General features: G+C 29.7%; 2 protein-coding genes across 3 annotated transcripts in view; both read right to left on the minus strand.

Moving 5' to 3' along the window:
- Positions 1-26,333, minus strand: part of LOC127278579 (uncharacterized) — a 166,022-nt gene that overhangs the window by 44,804 nt on the left and 94,885 nt on the right. The window lies entirely within an intron of this gene.
- On the minus strand, positions 1,582-24,387 carry LOC127278585 (interferon regulatory factor 2-binding protein 2). Of its 2 annotated transcripts, XM_051300378.1 has the most exons (6): positions 23,137-24,387; positions 7,825-7,976; positions 7,202-7,364; positions 7,124-7,165; positions 4,561-4,805; positions 1,582-4,087 (listed from the first exon to the last, which is right to left on the minus strand). In XM_051300378.1, exons 1-6 carry the CDS (start codon positions 23,846-23,848, stop codon positions 3,947-3,949), a joined length of 1,455 nt encoding a protein of 484 aa, XP_051156335.1. In that variant the 5' UTR covers positions 23,849-24,387; the 3' UTR covers positions 1,582-3,946. The 2 variants fall into 2 exon arrangements, with proteins under 2 accessions (XP_051156335.1, XP_051156334.1); XM_051300377.1 differs by having other exon boundaries at positions 7,124-7,364; positions 23,137-24,377.

Genomic DNA, 26,333 nt, shown 5'->3' on the forward strand with positions numbered 1-26,333 from the left:
TGCATGCACTGTCTTTTTTAAGAAAAGGACTAAATTTTTATTTATCTAAATTAATTTTATGATTATTTTTGTTGTATTTTATATTATTATAATATTTAATATTAATAGTTTAAAATTTTAATATTTATCTATTTTTTTTATTTTATTTTTTATGTAAGATAAATTTACTTTTAATGAATTATAGAAAGATATCGAAGAATAAAAATGTTAATAATTACATAAAATAATATATTACAAATCTAATAAATAAAGAAGTATGTAAATAAAAATCCATACTAAAAACATTCCATCAATAAAAAAAATTCTTCATTCCATTTTACTTAACCTTCAAAAATATTATTATTAAACATTTCAAAAATTTAAACTTCTACAATTTTAGCATTCAGCAAAGTGATAATTATTAATTATTATTTATCTAGTAAAATGTACTTATCTTAAATACTTTTTTCTTCAATTCATAATTAAAACAAATCAAAATTATTATAAAATACAATAACCTTCTAACAATATTCGAAAAAAATAAATTATAAAAAATGAAATTCTGTAATATGATAATTCTTCCTTATAAAGTTTGGGATTGGGGATGCAAGTCGACGAATCCACAGGGGCACCATGAGGGCCCCCACTCTTTGCCCTCGGTTGCCTTACTCAAAAATTTTTCTAACAATAAGTCAAAAAAAAAATTTTTTTATCACCAAAAAATTAATGTTTACAATGATTCAGAACAACGAAAAACGCGTTTTTAATAAAAATATATTTTTACTTTTTTTGAAAATTCACCTAGGTATTTTGCAAGTTTAAATAGCATCATGAAGTTAAAATTCGTTTTCACGTAGCATACGTGGCGTAGTTGGTACAGCGTTAGGCTCATAGTCCGTAGGTTCGATTCCCCCCTGCGTTAGATTTATTCGTTTCTCAGGTTTGCGTTTAATCGTTAATTCTATGTATGAATTAGTTGAAAAATGAAAATATCCGTTAATAATATGCAAAAATTACATATTTTTTAATTTATTTATTTATTGTACCCAGGTGGAAAAGTTCCCGGTAGTGACTACCTGTAGTCATTACCGCTCCCGCTACCGATAGCCACTACCCGGTAATTTTTCCAGGACTACCGGTAGTCACTATCAGTAAATTTTCCGGGACTATCGGTAGTCATTACCAGTAATTTTTCCGGGAATTACAATCAAAATTTATTACCAAATAATAAATTATTTTTAAAAAATGCTCAAAATACGTATTTGTTAAAATGTTTTGAATAAAGAAAAATTGAGAAAATACCTACAGAAAATTTATCAGATAAAATGTTATAAACTACTTTAGTTTATAATATTCATAAATATAAAAATAAAATATTTTATTGTAATAATAATAATTGTATCGATTATAAATTATAAACTAGATACTAGAAGCTCAATCGAGGAACAAGGTCAAACGCCCACAGTGCAAGCAGACTAACTCCATGTCTGGTCAGTTTGTTTTTATGCCATCAACGAATGTAAACTTTCGTTTATCGACTGTGCTTGCAATGAACTTAAGAAAAAAAAACTGTACAGGTTGATTAATTAATAAAAACATTACTTGGTTACACATCAACACATATATTTTGTTTTTGCTTGTTGTATACATACGATAAACAGTACAGTGTAACGCGTTTCTCGAAATATGGTACACTAGAAAATTTTTATTATCCACTACTACAATTGCTATTCAACGTACGCTTTTGTGATCATACAAGAAATATAGAAAACAATTTTTATCATTTAAGTTAATGTGTATTTAGGAAGACGTGCCTACTTTGTACGTAACAAAGTATGCGCGAAAAAAATAAAATTATTCTTCATTCCTAGACTAATTATTATTATAATTAAGTATTTGAATCAAATTTCCACATAATATTTTATAATTTGTTCAAAGTATAAAAGTGTTTTTTTTCTTTTGTCTGGAAATGATGAATAATTAAACATTCAATGTCATACTTGTTGAAAAAGGTGATTTTGTGAAATTGTTGAAATAATAATTCTTGATAATAGTTAATGAATTGTAATTTGTCCAAAATTAATAACTAGTTATAAATTTCGTGGTCTGCCGTTTCGTGCAACTTTTGATTATCAGAAATTGTTATTTTATAGGTTTACTTTGTTTTTCAACAATTCGGATATATTTATTTTTAACAAATCTGAGCCTTTTTTATAAGAAAATCGGACGAAAGTACCTTATCATTTGAGGAGCGTTTTCATTTATCGATAACAAGCGTTCACTTTGAAAAAAGTTTTTCAAAAAGATGTTACATACTTGACTTTTTTGTAGCTTTTTCTATAAAACGTCCACGAACATAGAAAAAATACAATATTTCGTTTCTATTCCTTTAAGGAAGAGAAGTGTATTTTATTTTTAAAAAGTTGTATTGGCATCAAAGGGTAGGAACTACCAACAGGGATGAGAAAAATCACGTACGGTCGCTGTATGCACTACTAAAAGTTAATCATGCCTTTTTAAAAATCTTCTTAGCAGAAAAGATATCTTTACTGCTGGTTCGGGTAGTTTTTTTTTTTTTACTTTTTCCCTTCACTTTATTTCGTCGTTTGACTATCGAACCAAATTTAAAAAGTACAATTTGCAAAAAGCTACCTGAGACTATTGCGCACATGTGTTTTTGAAAGTCGTTAAAGGATTTGCAATGTCTCTGATTTCTTTTTTTGCATAATCTTGCAAATATACGCTTATACATATACAATTATAGTTTGTCCTGTTCCTTTGTACAAATATATACACAATATTCTGCACGTCCAGGGCTCGCTGAACGTGCACATGTTACAAAAGTCCCCGGACGCCAGTGAAACACGATTAGTTTCTATTTCTCAGGCGTAGCGAGTGTGCGGTTCCTATATAAAAAGACCAATGTCTTCTTTCAATCTAAGAAATATAAAACCAAAAAGCACTTTCTCAAAGACTAGCGTTTAAATTAAAGGCAACATAATATTGTTTCAGATAGAATTTATATAAGAGAGACTCATTCTGACTCATCTTAAGGGAAATACAGTAGTTGGTGAAATTTCGATAAAAACAGCAACACTACGGACACGATTTGTCCAAAATCTACGAATAATAATTTAAAGAAAGCATGAAATGACGATCTTTTGTACATTGAAAGATGGTTACTCTTTAATCTTACGATTTTATTTTTTAACTTATATCATAAAAATATGTACACATATACAGAATTTACATAAAACCCTAGCGCTGGGTTGTTGTTTTTTTTTTTTTTTTTTTTTTTTTTATTATTTTTTTTATTTAGTAGTGCTTATTATACAAGAAAAAAAAAAGAATGTCGAGAGATATCGACGACTTATTAGACGATTCTATCGTCACAAAGGAACCGAAATGAATCGGTAGCTAAAAATATGGTACAAAATAAATCGAAAGAACTTTTTACAAATGTGCTCCACGGAGCTTGAGATACAAATACAATAAAGAAAAGGCGATCAAGCCTAAGTACGAGTTCAAAAAGATGTAAATCCTCGTATTTGACAAAGAACAGAATATCCTGACTCATTTTTTCACATTTCCCGAGAGCACGATGAAAAAAAAAATTTGCTCTTTTATACAATTCTCTCCCCCATATCACATGTATGTACAGAGCCGAAACCATTCACACGAATGCCAAAGACTGCTGCTCAAAATCCAACCAATGCATCTCTTGCGGTAACTTGGACGCAACATTCGAAAATGTTGTGATACAAAATTTTCAATCGACTCAAAATAACATCACAGGTAAATCACATCCACGTCTTCGGCTCTTATCGACTATTGGTCCTTCGAACCAATGTCTAAGTCTGATATCATTATCAAAAGAAAATTTTGATGAACCTTCACGGTTTCACCAAAAAAATACCCAATTAAGAGTAGCACAATTTGTAGCCTCAATACATTTTAATTAAGGTTTTTAAGTTTCTCGCTCCTTCTTTACTTTAAGACCAGTATTTGCTGTATCTTCACCTAAAATTGTCGCAATTTCTCCCTGCATGAAAGCCCACGGTACTTGACTGTTAGCCAATGGACACTTTTCACCACTCGGACAATATACCTGAAATTAAAATTCTTTTAGAATTTTCATTCAAAAATTTTAATTACTATAGCAATATTAAAAATAATATTTTTCACCTATTACTTGAATGTGTATTAAAGGTATTCGCTGTGTGATTTATTAGAATTACTAAATTTTATTTTACAATTAATTAGTTATTCTCTTTATCACGTGACAGTCTTTTTCTCATTTATTTCAATTTTTATTGTCAGCCTTTAATTTTACCTCAAATATTTAATCTCCATGTCAAAGAATTAATATGACCCCAACTACAAACGAATTTATTGCAAAAAAAATCTGAGTCTAAATTTCTCAAGTTAATATTCTAAATATGCAAAGTATGGACAAGAAATAGTAATCTACAATATTTTTAAACAATTGTTAAACTATTTTTTAACAGCTTACTTTAATATCTTTATCATTAGTATTAATTTATAGTCGACTTTCAGAGAATAGAAAAAAATGTATCTCACCTCTGATCCAGCACCCTGCCTTTTTATGCTATCTCGACTGCAGGGGAAGCAAAATTTATGGTGTGGAACACTCGGACATTGAACAAAGTGCGTGTCTTCTAAACGTTCCTGGCACAATGTGCATTTCAAAGTTGGCGCAGAGACTGGTTCAGTTCCAGCTGATTGTGCTACTGCTCCTTCTGAAGACGTTGTCACTGTTGTTGATGATACATGTCGAGAACCACTTGACCTTCTACCAGATGACCCTGTAAGAACAAAAAGAAAGCATATTTTAATTTATGTGCAGTATAAAATGTTTGGCATCCATTCCCTCTATATATTGTCAATAAACGACTTATATTGTTATTATATTACAATAGTAATAAGTTAGGAACACCGTTTAAAGACAATCATTTCATCATAAGAAGTTTAAATTTCATTAAATTCTAAAGACAAATGATAACGTCAGAATAATACCTTAATCAACTTGTTAAATTCAAATTTATTCAAAACTATCGGTTTATATATATATATTGAGCAATAGACATTAATATTAATACAATTTTTTTCAAATTTTAATTTTTGGCATTTGTCGTTAAAATTAATTATTTAATTGGATAAAATTTAAAAGTTAAATTCATCAAATTTATATATTTATAACCAAATTTTTAAATTTCAATTAAAAAAACATCACATTCAAATGAAAAATAAACTCATCTGAGAACGTTCACATATGACGTCACGCTTTAGGGGACAGGGTGGGGGTCTTACTTAAACAGGGTGTCCAGCAAGAAGTACAAAAAAAATTCCCTGACTTTTTCCTAACCTTTTTCCAATTTTTCTTTAATAAATATTTAATATTAAAAAAATGAAAAGTATAAATTATTAAAGTATTTTTAAGATAATAAAAAACATTTTATTTATTAGCTTTAGGGTCAACTGGGGTAAATCCGAACGCTTTTAGTAAGTTTCAACAATAACATAAGTTTTTTCTTTAAAAAAAAAATACTTCCGGTATTTTGGTGCATGAAGTTGTTACTTTACTTACATAGAACAATTTTATGAGGTAGAAAAAATTTTTGATAAATTACAATCGCAGGAAACTTAGCGTTCGTATTTACCTCGATACTTTGCAACTTTCCTAAAATATGGGGGTAAATACGAACGCCACTGTATTTCAGAAAAATCTTAGGGAAAATAAATTTAAAGTATTGCAATTGTTAAACTTATATAAAAACTCAAAAAAAATACGATAATAAACCTATTATGTAATAATGCATCATATATAAATACAAAAATCAAACAGGTTAAAAATTAAAATGCATTACACAATTAAAACCTTCAATAACTTTATCAAATCATAACGGATTTTTGCAAAACTTGCTACAGAAAGTATTTTGGAGTGATTGAATGTAAATACAAAAATAAAAGTCAAATTTTTTAAATTCAAAATGGCGTACTTTCCTAAAACTTATTTTTAAAAATGATCAAATTTGCTAACCCTGAAACCCCCCGAGTAACAATTTTCGAGCGAATCCAATGAATTTTTTAATTCTCGTCCGCCATTTTGAATTTTGAAAAACTGACTTCAAATTGGTAATTAGCGACCCCAAAAACCGTAGAATACCAAATTTTATTAAGATCCTGAAAAACTTTTTTCAACAAACCATTTGGCAAAAAAATTGAAACACTCCTTCGAGAGAACAGAGATTAAGTTTCTGCTTATTAATTACTAACGAGGATACGTATAGAAAGAAAAACTTTTTTCTATGTACTTTTATAATGTTAAAATAATAGTGTAATCAAATAAAAACAATTTTGTGGGGCTTTGATGTAAAAAAAAATTATTAAAAATACCGTTCGGATTTACCCCAGTTTTCCAATTTTCTTGGGTAAATACGAACGGTCTGATATTATTAATAAAATTTTACAGAAGGCAAAAATCAAATATAGTTTCTGTTCTAGTATTCATAACAAACAATTATAAATAATAAAATGAATTTTTAGCTTCTTTTTCTTCAAATACGAGACAAAATACTGAAAGAGTGTCATCTTTATGATTTTCAATCTTTTTTGCAATACTTGTTATCTTTGTTTATGCTGTTGCTAATTAACAAACAAAAAATGGGATAATACTTAGAATCTCTTCAAGAGGATCTGAGGTAAAAATTCTCATATCGAACTTATTTTTAAAAATTTTAATTAAGCTGAAATAATTAGCGTTCGGATTTACCCCCCGTTCGGATTTACCCCGACTGACCCTATTCACTTTTTCTTGCACCAGAAAATTTTAAAAATTCATAAAAATGTTCATTTTTGGCAAATTTTTAAAAAGTTCCCTGACTATTAATCAAATTCCCTGACTTTTCACTGACTAAAAAATTTCCCTGACTTCCCTAACCGCCGGACACCCTGTTAAAGAGACATAATGTGTTAATATAAAAATGCAAAAATTATGTGATAGGGGGGGCGTTCAAAATCTAGAAAAATTGCGTGACGTCATATATGAACGTTCCCTCTAGTAAAAAAAAAATTAAAAATTATGCAATAAAATATGTATCTGAAAAATAGTTATTGTATTTACCAGAACCATTCGGACTGTGTTGAGATCCCCTCGAAGCACTGCGTTGTTGTTGTTGCTGCTGCTGTTGTTGTTGTTGTTGTTGTTGTTGCTGTTGTTGTTGTTGTACATTTGCGGCAGTAGTTGGTGGGCTTCTACTAGTGGGACTATTATTATTTGGTGGTTGTGGTACTGATTCTGGAGACGTGAGATTATCTGCGACCGACATTAGGGCGGCCATTGGAGACTGACCACTTGTAGCTCCCTGAAATATTAAATAATATTCTTAGTTTCTCCATAAAACCAAAGATAAAAAGTTAATTTACTTTTTTTAACGGTTATAACAATGAACTGTTTAAAATATATATATATATATATATATATATATATATATATATATATATATATATATATATATATATATGTGTGACGCGATATGAAGAAATGGACCTAAGAAGCAAACGAATTATAAAGTTATGTAAATAAAGGTCTCAAGATCATACTTTGTGATATATAACGTATATTTATTGTTTTTGATTATTTATTGATGCTGGTATAACATAAATAATTAAAGAATAATCTTGAATCCATAAAAAAGATCTGCCTTGCTTTTGTAAATTCAAATGATTTAGCTTCAATATATGTTAATTAAAAGTAGAATCAATGATTTTAATGAATTATCCTCAAAAAAGAAATTAAATTAAATTGATTGAATACGTACTAACCTGATGATGATTAGCTTGTTGAGTTTCCCCTGCACTTTCTTGAGGTGGCGGTGGTGGTGGTGGAGGACTCGTTCTTGGTCGAAGAGGAGATCCCCCTCCATTTGTTGCCACATTTGCAGGAGCTAAAGGAATCGATGGCCCAACATATCCTCCTGAAAAAATAAATAAAATTCTTACTCATCACTTTTTTTTATATTTATATTAGATATATTTAAATTAATAGACAGAAAATACGGATTTGCACAATGTTTAAAAAAAAGTAAAGTGCCAATACTATTTCCTAAATATGCATTTTATTTTCCTTGCCTTTTGCTAATCTAAAAACTTAATCATCATTCTCAGTACTTTTTCTATATTCATGCGACACAATAGTCTCCTGTCCAGTTGAATGCTAAATACGCATTTTATGACTTGGCGATACATCACGCATTTTGATAAATTGTATACTCGACATTTCTGACGCTTGCTAATGAAATTTTCCAGTTAACACCCAAAGCACGTGATCGTCTGTTTGGTAAATTAAATCTGTTGACCTTCGATCATCATTTCATTATATTTATAGGTGCTAACAGGCTATATAAATAAATTATATAGTCCTCGTTAAAAACGTCATTGCTACTGTCGACTTTTATTTTCGGGTTAAAGCCAATCGTTGCTCCACATTTAGTCATTTATATATACCTTTAAGTTGAAAGGTCATATAATCAATCAGTATTTTAATAATTCACATAATTATCAATTCTTAACTGCGCATATTGACTTAATAGGTCATATTAATTAAAGCAAATGTATTTTTATTTTTCAAAATTCTATTATAATAAACATTATAATAGTGTTGTTATTAGTAAAACTTTGATTTCACAAAGACTATATATTTTTAAAGTTTATGTTTAAGAATTGATACCAGACATACGACACGAGGCGAATAAAAAATTAAATTGATGGCGTAGTGAGGAATACATATTAGAAAAATGTTCCTAGAAGGGTTAAAATTTACATAACATTTACATTTTCCTAATGTTGACTCGTGGTATATAGTCTCGTATATGAAGTCAGATACTCAGGGAATTAAAACGCGCGCTTGTTTACGTACGTAACTTGAATGCAATATCATGACGTCGTGACAGAGTTGACGACGATTAAAGGGTGCGGGGGTTGGGGCAAACGACGGTTTCTTAATGGCTCATGTCTGTTGCAATGTTTGTCACCGTCTTACTTTACACACACACACAAATTATGCATGACCGGTCTTCACCGTGTTATATGTACTTGAATATATGCGAATGACGTAATCCTGGGAATTGGTACGACTTCTCTTAACCACGTGGTTGTCTGGAATAACTGTTGTCTTTTTTAGCCGCTGACAGACTCATTGTCAATCTTGATATCAGGTGATTTTAAGACGCTTTGAAATAAAACGAAAATTAGATATGCCTTGTCTTAACATCAAAATGGTTTATCATATTTAATACCAGAGGTTGGATTTGAGTAGACTCCGTTCAAAACGAATATTCTGAATCAGTACACTGAAAAAAAATAGAGCGCACTACTGTGTGCCTTTTAAAGTGTGCTGTGAGCTTGACTCACAACAGTCCTCAAAGCTCTGAGTCGCGATACAAAACTCGAAAAAAGTAACGTAATGTGCCCTCTTTTTTTCAATGTAGTTAATATAATCAATAAAGACAGTTTTTTGAATTTCATTAAGTATTTATCTAAAACACTCGTTAAATTCCTGAAGATTTGAATACTTTTAAAATTTTTTTCATGCCGATAATATTGCCTGTAGTACACATTAAACGACATCAATGATCCTCCGAGGAATATATTCTTTATATCAAACAAAAGTATTCAATAGCAATAATACTACAAAGAACTGAAAAACATAATGGATAATAAAACATAATGCAGAGATGAAAAAAATATAGTATAAAATAATTCAATGTCTCCCTACTATGATTATCAAAATGTTAAAGTCAATTTTTGTCATTTATTGTTAGAATCACTATTATAGTAACAACATTGTCACACAATTGCTTTAAAATCTCAAGAAATCAAACAATGAGGCCATAAATAGGAATAATTGCAAATTATTTCAATAGTGAAAATCAGTCCACTAATAGCAACTATATTCACGGAAAAAAATGAATTAGCTACACGGAGAAAAAAATCAAGCGAATGTAGTAGCGAAAGTAACTATATACTACTTTCGAGCGTGTGCTTTCTACGATATTTGCAGGGATCTATACTCTTTTGGTATAGGACCCTGCAAATTGGGTATGTTTTTCTACGAATATCGTAGAAAGCGCACGCGCGAAAGTAGTGTAGTTACTGTCGCTACTACATTCGCTTGATTTTTTTCTCCGTGTATAATTGCTAACTAATGTTTGCATATCAAAATTTTGTAGAATAACTAAAAAATTTGTTAAGTTCGCTGTCGCAATAAACTTTTTCTACCTATATTCAAGATTTTTTTATTATAAAATATGAGATTAGTGTATAAATGCAAAACTTGGACTAAATGTAAATAATTACTTATTTTTAAAAAATATTAATATTAATAATATCGATTCAATGAATCGAAAACGTTTTATACATGTAAATATTTAAACAATTATTGTAAATAATACTATAAATATATATGTGATTTATAAAAGAAAAAACATAATTTTTTTTATATTCCTTACTTAAAAAGGATATTTTTTTTTGTTTTTATGTTTCGAAAATATCATACGGAAGAAATGCATATAAAAACTGTGGGTTAGTGACGAAACTGAAATACGCAACGTTTATGATAAACGATTTTTAAAGAAATAGTTTTTTAAAATGAAAAATTTTATAATTTTTTGCCTAAAAAATATTTTTTTATAATTTGTTGATTAATGAAAACTATACAAGAAATATTTTTTAGGCAAAAAATTATAGAATTTTTCATTTTAAAAAATTATTTCTTTAAAAATCGTTTATCATAAACGTTGCGTACTTCAGCTTCGTGGTTAGTGAAAAAAAAGAACACGTCGAAATTAAGTATTTTTAAAAAAATTTTAGGTTGGCTGAAGAATTTTGAATAATTGGTAGAATTACTTATATCTCTAAAGTTCTGAACGTTCAAATGAACTAAACTTAACTTTTGTTGCACTGAAAAAATTTTGGTGCAGCAGCTGCCCCAAACGAAAATTTCTATATTCAGTTCCCTATTGAAAATCGCTGTACAAGATCTTGTACAAGAAAATATATTTAATATTTGTATACAAGAAAATGTACATGTTCTTGTATACAAGAAGTTCTTGTTCCAAAAGTATGGAAACTTGCAAATATCTCGAAAAGTACGCATTTTCGTAATACTTCTTTTTTCACTCTTGGGTCCCGGGACCAATTTATTGGCTTCAAAAATGTAGATCTTTTTTTGGGAACAACTTTTGTTTTGAATATTTTTTACATGTCATTGAAATTAGGTGTATTTCAAAAAAACTTGAAAAAATCAGATTTTTAAAAATTCATAACTGGAAAATTTGAGCACTTATAAAAAAATAAAAAAATACGTAAACCTTTTTTTTCTGCAAAGAATAAGAAAAAAATATATTTAGACGAATTTTAAAGGTCATAGGTAAATCTCACGTGGAATCGCCCACATACATTTTCTTGTATACAAATATTAAATAAGTTTTCTTGTACAAGTTCTGATACAAGAACTTGTTCCAAATTCTGGTGCAAGAAAATGAAAATTTTCCACACCAGAACTAGTATAAGTTCAGCTGTTGAACATGAACATTTTCTTGTACAAGATCTTGTACAGGGATTTTCAATAGGGTTAACTTCACTCATATAAAAACTCATGGTAAATATTAAGTATGAAGTTAATTGAATATAGAAATTTTTCGTTTGGGGTAGCTGCTACACAAAAAATTTTTCAGTGTGAGAAATAATTATAATTTTTAATGTGCTAATTAATATTTTGTACTTAAAAAAAGAAACAAAAAAAATTCGTTTATGTAAACGTTCAGAACTTTAGCGTCATGCAGAATTCACCTTAAAACTTATTACTTAGGTATTTTCGGAGTTGCCAATTACTATAATCTGGTATTAAATTCGTGATAAGTTTTATATTGATTCCTGAACAATTTTGATATTTGGACTTATGCTGTCCTTTTTTTCACTAACACAGCTAAAAGAAAATTAAAAAAGAAAAATTGTAAACGGAGATGCTAAGTTTTCAAATAAAATGCATTCTACATTAATATGCCCTACAAGGGAAAGATAATAATTATAATAATAAGTATAATTTTTCATACTGTAGGGCAGTAATTCGAGAATTTAAATTCTATAAATTTATTGTTCTTAATAAAAACTGTGTATCTAAATAGACACAAAGAAATTGCATCAGCCGAAGTGTATATACGTCATAAGTAATAAATTAGTAGAATTTTTCCAAATTTTTAGGATTTTCCAAATGCGGTATTTGTAAATAGTAAGTAATAAAATACATATTAGTCTATCATATAAGAATGTTTTGTTACAATTTAGAATAATTTAATTAAATTTATGTAAATTAGTTGAATGTCATTAAGATAATTTATATTTTATATTTTATCCATTAAAAGCTGATGTTTTTTTAATTTTATAAAACACTCTATACTTTCCTAAAATTACAAATTTTTAAACTTTGATATTTGTGCCTCACATAATTATACTTATGACTTAAGCAATTAACAATTTAAAACTTTGCTTAGAATTCGCTCCAGTTAATATAATTTTTTCTAAATTTGCCTTCTTTAAAATTTAGATTATAACAAATGACAATACTAAAAATCGTCTCTATCATCAGCAGATATTATCTTTTATTATTATAAACAGTTTAACTCTAGAAAATACAATTGGGGTAGAAAACTACCCCAGCTAAAACTTTACGTTTGAGTTTTGCTAGACAAGTAACAATTTTTTTTAATACCTGTATTTTTTTAACTTCTTAGTGTATTAGACGAAAGTATGTAAATAATTATTAAAATATTTAGTATTTATCTCATTATTTATGTAGGATATTGTATTAGATTATTGTATGAAATCGAATTTTTCTGCGTATATCATATGGAAAAAATTTGTAATTTTTCTTGCATCAGAATATTGTATAGAACGAGTTATATGGTCTGTAAGACCAAAAAAATGATGTGTAGGCGGACAACGGCTTAGTAAGCAGTGTCACCGCGTATAGAATAGTGGCCTTGTTTCGACAGTATAACTCTTGCCATAACCACGTATGCGTTTGTACGCGACTTGTCCGCGTATGACGTTGTAGTAGGGCATACATATACATACGTCTATGCGTATTTATATATATAGTATATGATGTGCTCATGATAAATCAATCGTTTGAAAGTGCAACGTGTTCATTGTTGCGAAACTCCAACTCTCATGACTAATACATGTTTACCAACTTACTAATGTACGTGAATTTACTAAAAAAAAATTGATTCATCGTGAGAACCTCCCCAAAAAATTTAGTTAATGAATTTAGTTTTGCCAGACATTTCCTGGTATTAATGTATACCAATTTACATAACATGGTATTCAAAGACTTGGAAATTTAACGATTAAATTAGAATTTGTTCTTTTTAACAAACTGCGACACTTGTCGAATATTTAATCTCTGACAATATTATGTGTTTAGATGTCATATTCGTCTTTGACAGGTGGCTTTCCAATAAAAAAAACTGTGTTAACAAACACATAGTAATAGAAAAAATTTTAAAAGAAAAAAAGAAAAAAAAATTCGGTTGTTTATGAAGCATAAAAAAATGAAAAAAACTGGTTTGTTTTTGTTATTCAGAAGTTTTTCCCTGTCATATGCTTTTAATACAATTCAATTATTGACTTAAGATAATAATTTTATTGCACCATCACTTCGGGGAATGGGACATTTTTTTTCCTTATCGAATTTCATTCATCGAAAAGATATCTTTACAATTAAATTAATCAAATTTGCAAGTAAAGTAAAACAGTAGATTTCTGTGTATCTGATAATATATGAGGATCAACAAATTGATAATATCGCTTTTCTTTCAATGATAAAATATTCAAGCATTAATTGTCCAAAATAAAAAAGAGAAGATAATCATGCTCTGAACGTGATATTATTTTCATATAAGCCGTTTTATTATTCCATTCTTTTGCATGTATAAATGTCCGTTAAAAATGAATTCACCATGAGAAAAATTTTAATAAGTGTCAATTTCAAGAATTTTCGTTTTCAATAATGCCAAAGAAATGATTATTTTTTTCCACGCTACACTACTCTCTTCATAATCCATGTTTATTTCCAGATGCCGATCTTTGCCAGAGTCTATCTATTTTTGCCGGAACGCGTAGGCATTAGCTGTATCTTTGTGGCGGAAATAGTCGTCCAAATTAAAAAGAAGGGTGAGGGGCACGTGTACAAAATAGAAAAAATAGATACATTCACGACAGTGGATATTTTTCAAAACAGGCACTTTTAACGTCATTAAAACTTTATTTCCAAAACATGTAGTACTTGCACTAAGAAAAAAGATTGACCATTTTCAATCATAATTAATAATGTATAGCTCCTATTTTGTTCGGCTAACTATATTTTTATTGGTTGGTATAACTATTTTATTAGTTGATATTTAATTTAATTACTTTTTCTTATAGTTGATATTGAAAATTTACAAAAAACCATGAAATAATTTACTAATCTGAATGGGTATGCTCCGTACTACGAATTTTACTATTCTCTGTTGGAGTCAATGCCACTGAATTAGTAAAAATTCTAAAAATAATAGTGTACTCTGCAAGCAAAAATTGTAAACTTGACTATACTATATTTTACCGATCTGAATTAGAAAAAATGTACTGTTTTTTTCTAATTTTTATAAAAGTTTTATAGTATATAATCAAAGTTTTAGAAGTATTATGTGCTATCTGCTTTGAAAACAAATGAAATATTATATGTAAACTATGAATTCTTATTAAAAAGTCGATACATATCCCGACTTTACCAAAAAAAATATGGGACAATATTTTTCTTAAAATTCCTAGGAAAAGTCTCTCCGTGCATCAAAATACTTTTCATGTACTTCTGACAGCAGTAAACTTTATTGTTTTTCATCTCTACCCTATTTTACAATAAACTGTTTTTCTTTCCATTTCTGGACTATAAAAAATTGAATAAAAGACACGATAGCGATAAACGCGATTCCAGTTTGTATACCTATATATGTATATACTTTTCGCATTCGTCTGCTTATGGACTTCGTGCTTCTTTTGCGTTTGCGCAAAGACAAGAATGACATGTTTCATATCGTTCGATGTTTTAAAAGAAATTTTCCATCACATTTTGAGTCACGATTGATATTTTAAAACATCTGTTTTAAAGTAGTAAGAAGATGTTTTAAAATTTAAAACATACTTCAAACTTTAATAATTCGAAACGTTAACATTATCATCATCATTCGACCAAAAATTAATATTGTGGCTATTAATTAATCCACACTGATTCAAATTCCATACCGCATGCTTTTGAAACAATCTTTTTTTTATTTTTGGTACAAATAGTGTTGATTCAATAGCATATTTTATTCAGTATTTTTAGTATAACAGTCAAATGGTGTTAAAAGTAACAATTTAAGATTTAAGAATACGGGGTCATGTCTCGGATTTTTCTCAAAATTCGGTAAATTGTAGTGATAGTGGTGCTAAATAAGTGTACAAATTTTGAATTTGAAATTTTTAATATTTTTCAAGATATTCACAATAACAAATTTGAGCAATATTTTTTTGCTTTACTGATAAATTTTTTTCATATTAAAAATAAAGAAAAATGTTGTAAATTTTTTTTACGCGAAAGATCTCAAACTTTTAGAAAAAAATTATTTAAAAAAAAAATATTAATTTTTAAACAATCTGTTTATAACTTTTAAACATGTTCTTCCTCATTTAGAAGCGCGAAAAAAATCATGAATATTGTTTAAGTCATAATAAATCGATGGTTAAATTTTTGAGATGGCATTATTTTTTGTTTTCGAGATATTAATTAATTAACTAACAAAAGTTAATAAAAAATAAAATATATTTTACGAACAAATAAAATTAGAGTAATTTTAAAAACACCATTAGAATGCTTATCAAAATCCGCATCCAACGAGCCCTATATGAACTATTTTGGAGAAACGGGTGTTAAATAAATAATTATTAATCAAAATTATTTAAATAATTAATAACACTTAAGGAAATAAAGATAAACCGTCAATTTTTTTTTATTTGAAAGATCATCTAATTCTGTGTCAAAAATGATTATTAAGTATTACTAAGAATCAAAAATTAATGATAAAATGTTATTTAGAAAAAGACTGAAAAATACCATGCCGAATAGGTAGGCAGCCCCCTCCGACTTGTGTCGTAGGGTGCGGAAACCTCAATTTTCAATAATCATCTGTTAATAATTTAGATTTGTTAAAAATGTTATTTACGCTGGTTTTATTTAACACAGAATTAGATAATCTTTCAAATAAAAAAAAATTGACGGTTTATCTTCATTTCCTTAAATGTTATTAATTATTTAAATAATTTTGATTAATAATTATTAATTTAACACCCGTTTCTCCAAAATAGTTCATATAGGGCTCGTTGGATGCGGATTTTGATAAGCATTTTAATGGTATTTTTAAAATTACTCTAATTTTATTTGTTCGTAAAATATTTCATTTTTTATTAACTTTTGTTAGTTAATTAATTAATATCTGGAAAACAAAAAATAATGTCATCTCAAAAATTTAACCATCGATTTATTATGACTTAAACAATATTCATGATTTTTTCGCGCTTCTAAATGAGGAAGAACATGTTTAAAAGTTATAAACAGATTTTATTTTTTAAACAAATTGTTTAAAAATTAATATTTTTTTAAAAAAATAATTCTTTTCTAAAAGTTTAAGATCTTTCGCGTAAAAAACATTTACAACATTTTTCTCTATTTTTAATAGGAAAAAAGTTATCAGTAAAACAAAAAAAAAATGCTCAAATTTGTTACATATTGTAAATATCTTGAAAAATATTAAAAATTTGAAATTCAAAATTTGTACACTCATTTAGCACCACTATCACTACAATTTACCGAATTTTGAGAAAAATCCGAGACACGACCCCGTATTCTCATATGAAATGCCTCATATATACGTTTCTGTACAACAGTATTTCATGAAAATAATTGTATATTTTACTATGTATAGATCTAATGTAGAATTTCTCATGGTATAAATAACGCTTTCAGTGGTATAAAAATGTTAAATATCCATTTCTTTTTTATTAGAACGGTATAGTGTAATGAGAGTTGCCACGTAGGAAGTAAATAGACAGACTCATAAAAATGCATAAGAGGTTTTCTCCAAGACTAGTGCCGTAAACGCATTTCAATGTTTAGATTTAGAAAGTTTGTAATGTCAGGTAGGTAAAAAAGTTGAAGACCCAAGGACGTATGATTCTCTTCGAAAATTGGTCGCGTATGGATATGTGTGAATGGACACGGTAACTCAAATCTGCGAAGCAAACCTTGTTTTGCCGATATAAGCCGGTAGCTTCGTCAATGAACCGGTTGGCAAAAGGAGGGCGCATCGCAGTTATTCCACAGTCCAATTCACAGGCTGGTCAAGGTATCCTTCATCGACCTATCAAACCAGCTCAAATGAGAAAAATCTTCAACTCTATTGAAACCATAACGATATACTTCAGCCACTTTAGAATTTCATAATTTCACGGAAAAAATCTGCACTTCATTACGAGTTCGATATCAAATTGAGTTAATAGCAAACTTCACTCTATTGTTCAAAGTCATACTATATATTATTTTCTAGATTATAATTTTCTTATTGGTACAGCACTGCAGTATCTTATAATTTCATTTATACGTTATAAAACATTAGCAAATATTCAAGTAAAATACATTTCGGCAATATTTATGTCAGCCATTTTTGTCTAATAGAAATTTTTTTAAATATGAAAAATGCTTCATATCAATATAATATTTTATTTAATAGTCACTTCATTTCAACAATTTTTAAATTTAACGCCATTACCTACAGTTTTGTGTTACCTGCTCGGCACTATAGTACTTGTCAAAATTTTACTATTCAATTTCGTAAATCAGTTTCGAGAAATCTGGAAAGTGCAAAATTTGATATTATACCATCCAGTAAACAATGCATGCGGTACCAAAATACAACAATACCGTCTCGCAATGTTTGCTCGTAAACAAAAATTTTGTTGGAAATTTTACAGATTTTATAATCAAGTTAGTAATTATTTATTAGTATTATTAGTAATTAATTAATTTATTATAATATAATAATACACTGGAACCTCCAACCATTGCATCTCTGACCATTGCAGTTGTTTACCAAAACTTGGTGGGCAGCGGCAAGAAGAGTCAGAAGTGAAAAAATGGCGTCAGTCAAGAAAAAGCAGTAACGTCACAGTTGCGTGTTCTTTTAGACACAGTTTCTTTTTCCTTTTTTCTAATTTAAACAATCGATCGGAGTTATCGATATTATAAACTGCATTATTATTATTTAAACGTACGTAATTATATTTATACTTTTCTACTTTATGAAGAATTAAATTATTCTCAATTTTTATTCGAACATATATCCAATACATAAGTATATAATATGTACGGCCCTGAGTGTTTCCACTTTTTAACATAACCTTGACGTCAAGGGTAACCTCCATCCATTGCTCATAAGACTCGCGCGCTGCAATGGTTGGAGGTTCCAGTGTAATATCTATTATTTTTCATTGACAATTTTTTTTCATAGTTCTAAATAATCAATCGATTTTGAAAAATTTCAATATTTTCAAACAATAAAATTTCTACAAATAAGAAAACTGACAAAATAGTGAAAAATTACCTTTTTTAATTTTTCATAGTGGAATATAGTTTCACTTTTTGAAGAATTAAAACAACCCATAAAAAGATCAATTTTGATTGGTTTAAATTTCACTGATGCCCTATCAAAAATTAACTACTGGGGCAGTACAGCGCCAGTACTACCGCGCCAGTAGTGAACACTGGTAATTTTTGGTAGGGTGATTGTTGTAAAATTCAACATCTTCCATTATATTTATTATTTTTCATTGCTAAATTTGATACACTTTTTTCATTCTTCTGAAGAATCATTCGTATAAGAATTTTGAAAGCTTTAAATCATTACATCATTTTTCTCAGTGTATCCGAGTAGGTTTTAAAAGAAACTTCCAATTCACACATTCGTTTGTCAAAACACAAAGACTCATTAAAATAAAATTCCTCCTAAAGACAATACATGTCCTGCATTTGCAAAATTTAAATTCAGTTTATCGCAGGATGTGTAAATAAAGATAAACCAATATTACCCAGCCGACAACAAGACTTATTTTCAAGTCAGATTTCAAACAGAGAGTTTCTTTCAAACTAATCACGTACCTTTAAATATTCTTCCTAAATAGCTTCATTCTCTAGTAGTTTCGTTTAAAACCACAACAGACTCATTCATCACACTAAATATGTGTCGTGACGTCACTTGGTCATACGTCACGACATTTTTCCAGGCTTCTCATTACGTGCACGACCTACGTATCACTCATTATTAAATGAATGTCAGCTGTTTTTATGCAAGTTCTCTTAATATGTATGACAATTATAAATAAACAATTATTGTAAAATTACTATTACCGGCCACAGTCCTAGGAACGATAACTATTCCTTCAGTGTAACAAAATTAAAAATAAATTGACATGAAGTACATTTATCCTTTTTTTATGTGAATAAAAAAGTTGTTAAAAAATGACAAATCAAATTTCTAAAAAAAGGTTTTTAATTTAATTACTTATTTAAATAAATATTTTTAAACTTTATCAAAAAAAAATTCCCTGACTTTTTCCTAACCTTTTTCCAATTTTTCTTTAATAAATATTTAATATTAAAAAAATGAAAAGTATAAATTATTAAAGTATTTTTAAGATAATAAAAAACATTTTATTTATTAGCTTTATTCACTTTTTCTTGCACCAGAAAATTTTAAAAATTCATAAAAATGTTCATTTTTGGCAAATTTTTAAAAAGTTCCCTGACATTCCCTGACCGCTGGACACCCTGTTTATAAAAGGATTGCAAAAACCATTTAAGAACTAATACCTTTTGTAAGATTAAAACATTAAAATAAAGAGATATCTCTCGGATATCTTATATTTTAAAAAGAAAAATATCTACGAGAAATAAAATTTAAATGTACTAACGGTACAATAGATGAAAAGATAGTTACCGGAATTCTTGATGAAGTAAATGACTACAAGATAGGATAGATTTTTTTTAAATGAATTATTTAACGAACCTCGTTTGTCATCTAACAGCGGTACTTTAATTCGATGTTTATTTCACAAAAAAGGCGTTGAAGACTACCTGAGAGGAATAACTGTATTTCTAGTCTGGAGCGAGAAGAGGCACCTACTAACAGACTGAAGATCTTAATGTCCCTGTGTACTATTAACTTCTTCGGTGGTAAACCTACATCGTGGCATTTTTCAGAATAACAGCAATAACAAGGGTCAAACTGGTTTCTTCTCCCTCTCTCTCACTCACTCACTCTTATATATATTTTCTAAAAGGACAAAAGGGCAGGTCGGCCGTTTAAAGATAAACAAACTTAGCTTTTGTGAGACGATAATAACTGTAAACGCATTGAAAGTTAATTTCAGAAGAGATTTGGAAATTTCACGAACATTAAGTGCCTTTTATGCACTTGAAAAATTCAACTTCATGTATTATTTTCAACTGCGGAAGAACAGCTGCAACTTGCTCTCTTTGTTTAGTGCCAGCTGTTGGGCCTTACATTTAAATCGATAAATCAAATTTCTCTTCTAAATAAAATAAACGAGTAATATGTATAAATATTTTTTTTTAATGTTTAAATGAATTTCAAGAAGTAAAAATAATTAATGCAACAAATTGAGATGATAAATGAAAAAAAATTCATAGCTTTGAGAACCAACGCTTTTTTATCAGAACAAAGAAGGAGTTTTCGAGGAAGCCGATGTTCAAGGCATCTCACATGACCCCGCCCGAATTAAAGAGGAGCGAACACTCTAAACTCCCCAAAAAGTTTGAAAGCGAAGAAAATGTGCAGCATCTCAGCTTTTTTTTATATTTTTCTCATTTTTAATTCAAAAAGTAAATTGTAACTTTTATTGTTGAATAATATTATCGAAGTTTAAAACTGTTTAACACCTTTTAAGAATGTGAGAACGGACATGGTGGGAATTTCAAACAACATCTTTTTTATTTTGTATTAACAAAAACTACCTTCAATTATTAGTACTGGAAACAACTTTTTTGTTTGTCATTTCTGTCGACCCAGTATCTCCCTCCAACTACCATAAAAGTGAGTTCATACGCCATTGAGATAAAAAGTGAATAATTTTTTTATTTTGAGCTCAATTTTAATAATATATATATTAACTTCTTTATTTTTAGTGCTGATAAGAAATAAAAAAAATCACGTGTTGACCGGGATAATTCCTAAAGACTTGTTCGTAACAATGATCTATAAACATCTCGTAATGTGCTGTTGCGCACGCAACTACTCTTCCGTGTGGAGAAACAAGATTAGAAAAAACATGCGTGTGACGTGTCGCTCATGAAAGATACAAGATATCTCTTATCGTATTCCTGCTGCTCTAAATTCGCGAAACGAACGTACGTGACAACAGACACTTATAACGCTGCTCGAACGTGCTTTACAAACACACAAATAAAAGAACTGCTTTACTTCCGGTTTCTTAATTGGTCACTTTCCTTTCCAAGTTATGTTTCTGAATGTTTAAAAGAAACAGAATTATGGTTTCAAATTCACTGAAAAAAATGATCAAATACTTCCATTAAAATATAAATAAATTTATCAAATATCTTTTTGAATCTAAACTCCGAAAGTCAACAAAATAAAAGCAAGGAAAGATTTAAATATTTGAATTCAAGATGAATTAAAAGTATAATTATTCGAATTGAAAATCGATTAATTTAAATGGGTAGTATATGTATATGTAGTTTATAAAAAGCCGTTATTGAATTTTCCAGAAAAGTATTTTAAAGTAATGTATATATATTTAAATATGTATAGATTAAAATTATCTTATGGGTAAGAATTCCTTAAGTGTATCAAACAGTATTTTATTCAAACTTTGTATTTTCCTAGTAATAAATTTTAAGAAAAACAAAACCCTGCGATATTTTTTTCAATTTAAAAATAATAATTAAAAAATATTTTAATTAGCACTTTCGAGAAGTTGACGATTTTTTACAATTTAAAAAAAAACATTTCCATTAACTGCTTGAATTTTACATAAATTAACAAATGCGTTAGTTTTAAGGCAATAAATTTACAACTGGAAATAAAGAATATCAAATTTTCAAATTCACTACATTGAAGGTATACCTGTTCTTCTTATGTTAAAATTACACAAATATGTGAATTTACTACATTCAGTTTAAATATTGTAAAATATTACCTACTTTCAATGGAGTGAATTTAAAATGTTGAGAAAAATCACAACATAACATTTTCTACACATATATTGTAATTTTACAATATAATTTTGTAACTATTGTCTTCCTTTGTAAATTTTTTACATTAAAACTCAAGTTAATTAAATATAGAAATTTTTCGTTTCTGACAGCTGCTGCACCAAAATTTTGTTAGTGTTGGCCGTAAAGTTTCTACTTATTTAAATCGGTAGAAAATTTAAAAATTCATAAATAAAAGTTCATTATTGTACAATTGTCTAAAAAATTGTAACTTTCAAGTTAATTTCCCTGCAACACATAAACTTGCAGGAATAGGAAAGCATTGCTTTAATATGCAATTTTAAAATATTGAGTCATTTTTACCAATATAGCTACAAGTTTATGTTGTATAAGGGTTCTCTAACAGTCCCTTAGCACTAGACACCCTGCCTACTGTTTTCTAAAACATCCATACATAGTAAAAAATTTTGTGATTTAATAGCAACCGGAATTGGGAGTAAAATTTTTGGAGTTAAAAATCAACTCCATAAATAAGTTAACTATAGATTAACTCCCTTAACATCAACTCCAAAAGGGTGGGACTTTATAGAGTCCCTAACTTCCTTTTTTTACTGTGTAAAACTAAACATTTTTGTCTTTCTTTCATTATTATCATTAAACTTATCTCGACTTGCTCACTCTGGAAGTTCACAAACGAAGCCACAGCCACGGAGTTTCTGATATTCACGTTCCAGAGAATAAAGTGGACTTACCATTGGCCTTGAAAGTAGTGGCCGTTTCAAAACTGGGAGCCCTCACGGGATGTTTTTCCTTGGTTCTATCTTGCACGTAACTGACCGCAAGACTCACTGCAGGAAGGGAATCTCCCCTTGTCAAGGGTGGCCTAACAGGATGCTGTTCCTCGAGAGAGAGACGCTTTTCAGCGTGCTCATCCTCATCGATCGTGGAAATTCCTCTTTTGAGCTGAGTGATTCCACGATTGTGACTCAAATTAACGTGATGAGCCACTGCGGCTAGATGAGCATTCGACATTCTCTGGACACTATTGTTTCTCAAGCCATTAGCGATCTCATGAGTTTCCTCATGCTGTCGAGTCAGCTGCTGTCTAGAACCGGAGTTGAATTCCGTTATGGAGTTTCTATGGTGCAGCTGTGAGTATCCAGCAATGTTGTGATGCCGTGAGTGGCTCTGCCCGGCATTCTGTATGGGAAGAACGTCCAGGTTCGTGCCACCGTTATGTTCAGTGTGTGTAGACGTTCTATATGTTTTCGAAGCAGAAGGTCGTGAATCCTGAAAGCCGTGGGCCTTCTTCAACTGCTTAGCTGATTCCAGGACGAGATCTATTCTGTCGGCCCCCTCGTAATTGACACAACCCCGACAGACGGGCTCTGAAAAATCCATAATCATTGCCCAGGGCATCCTGGGTAGATCGCACAAATAACACTGGGTACGTTTGCCCATCATTTTTGCGGTGCTCTTTTACCACTTAAAAAAACTTTCACTTCACGAACTGTGTATGTGCTCCGCCCCCTAGTACATGTTCCACGTTTAAAAAAACAACTATATCCAATGTACACACAACACCAACAAAACGTGCACTGTTCAATTCACTGCACGGATTTGTTTTCCTTACAAGAATAAAAAAAATTTTAAACACACCGTTAGATTTGCAATGACGCTTTTCGACTCTTAACTCGGTCGCGAAAAGAATTGCGGCACAACTCTGTGACGGAAATCACAGCGCGTAGCAACACTGTATAAACCAACTGAGACTTTAAACTGAGACAAGGAGTATATTGATGGTGACGTAAAGAAGTAGAAAAAACGGAAAATTGTAGAGAAATGGATTACACGAAGGTGAGAACCGATTGTAGTAGAACGTACACGAGACGCGGAATAATGGTTGGCGCGCGAGACGTGTTCTATCTGCTGCTGTACACGAAGACGAACGCTCGAGAATGCAGGCAGCGGCAGAGCGGGTTCATGGGTGTCGCCCCCTTCCCACTTCCCTTGGCGTCAGTCTCCACCAATGGGAGCTTGTGGCGTCACAGTGTACGACGTCATAATTGAGGGCGCAGGCGCGCTATGCGTACCCGGGGGGGAAACACGTAGCAGCGACCGGGACTCTTTTGCGAATATGACCGGGCGCGTTACGATTACAAGGGGTAACGGGTGGAGGGGAGAGGGATGGGGGTGGTGGAGTAGGGGGCAGGGTTGAGGCAATTCAGGCCGTCTTTACACCCAAGAAAACCCGCACAAAACCGCACCGTGTGTACGCGGCAAACTGTTTTTGGGTCATTCCAGGCAACCTGAGTGTTACGAGTCTTTACGAATGGACAGGTCCATTCGTCCTGAACCCATTCTTATTCTTTTATTTTTATATTTTTACCCTTTTATCATATAATTTTCCCATTCAACTTTTTTTTTTCTATAAAACATTCAGTACTACAATCGTCTACTTGAAATTATTGTTCAATTTCTCAATATTCGTTTTACAATGTGCTCTCTAAATTTGAATTAGTGAAAAGTGAGATACTAATTCACATTAGTAAGAATTTTTAGTAAAATATTACTATTTCATTTATTACTTTAAAATTTTTTTTACTAAAGTTTTAGTAAAAAGTGACTAAAAATTAGTGAAAATTCTTACTAATTTAAATTAGTAGCTCACTTTTCACTAATTTAGATTTAGAGAGTATAATATTATCAAGGCGTAAAATTTACAGATTAAGTATATCTACAGTTATCTCTCTGTTAAAAATTAACAAAAAAATAACTCGACAAAAAGTGGACAAAATTATAAAGCAATTTTTCATTGCTACAAAACTGTGTACTTAGTTGTTTTCGGGGTCTCTGATTACGAATTTAATGTCAGTTTTTTAAAATTTTAAATGGCGGATCCAATATGGCGGACATATTTGGATTTTTTTTTTAAATTCATCAGATTTTAATACAAAATCTTTACTCGGGGGTTTTCGGAATAGTTGATCACAATTCTAAAGTCAGAAACCACAAAAAACCCACAAGTATTAATTTTCAGAAGCCTACACGGAGAAAAATGAGTTTGCTAGTACACGGAAAGAAATTTTCTGTAAAATTTACAGAAACTCCTGCGCCATCTACTGATGTTTCTCCAAATAGAGAAATATGTTGAATCATTGGCATTAAAATCTGTTAATTCTACAAGTTTGAGCTACAGTTCTTAAAAACTGTTGAGTGAGCAAATTATGTATACTATATGGGGATAATATATATTTGGTAGAGTATTTCTTATAGGTTATATTCTCCTCCGAATACATTAAATTCGCGGAACATTATTGTATAAATTAGTATAACTTCTATGTAAATAAATTCATCCTTCAATAATTTTCTAACAAAAAAAATGAGGAGCAAGTTTTCAAAACTTATGATAAATCCACTTTTTCTTATGTCGAGAAATTGAAACAAACGACTTTTCTCACTTAATCACTACAGTTAATTTTAAAATAAAAAATTTGTAACAATTTATTTCTATAATAATGTTTATATACTTAAGACGTTTCCTTTTTAATTAAACTTTCTTGCCGACACTATGATAATAATAGAAACACTAAATTCGCCTTAACCTCTCGCACTCAATCGTACTCAGCCTTAGTCGAATCACTGCATTGTTTTCGCGCATGCGTTAAAACCTTACAGAAAATATCTGTAGAATTAACAGATTTAGGAACATGTAAAATCTCCAAATCGATGTTAAAGAATTACCAGAAAATTTTTTTCCGTGTATATGGATAGCGAATTTTTAGCTCTGGTAGCTAATATTTAGCTGCCACAGCAAAACTTGTTAGCTATGAAAGCTAATTATTAGCTGTATTAGCTAACAGTAATTGCTATCCATATAATAGCTAAAGTAACTAAATTTTAGCTAATACACGGTGGTCCTTAACTCACTTTAACCCAAAAGTTTCTT

Source organism: Leptopilina boulardi, unplaced genomic scaffold (genome assembly GCF_019393585.1).
Source record: "Leptopilina boulardi isolate dan_hultmark-lab unplaced genomic scaffold, ZJU_Lbou_2.1 LbouV2_208, whole genome shotgun sequence".
Classification (NCBI taxonomy): Eukaryota; Metazoa; Arthropoda; class Insecta; order Hymenoptera; family Figitidae; genus Leptopilina; species Leptopilina boulardi.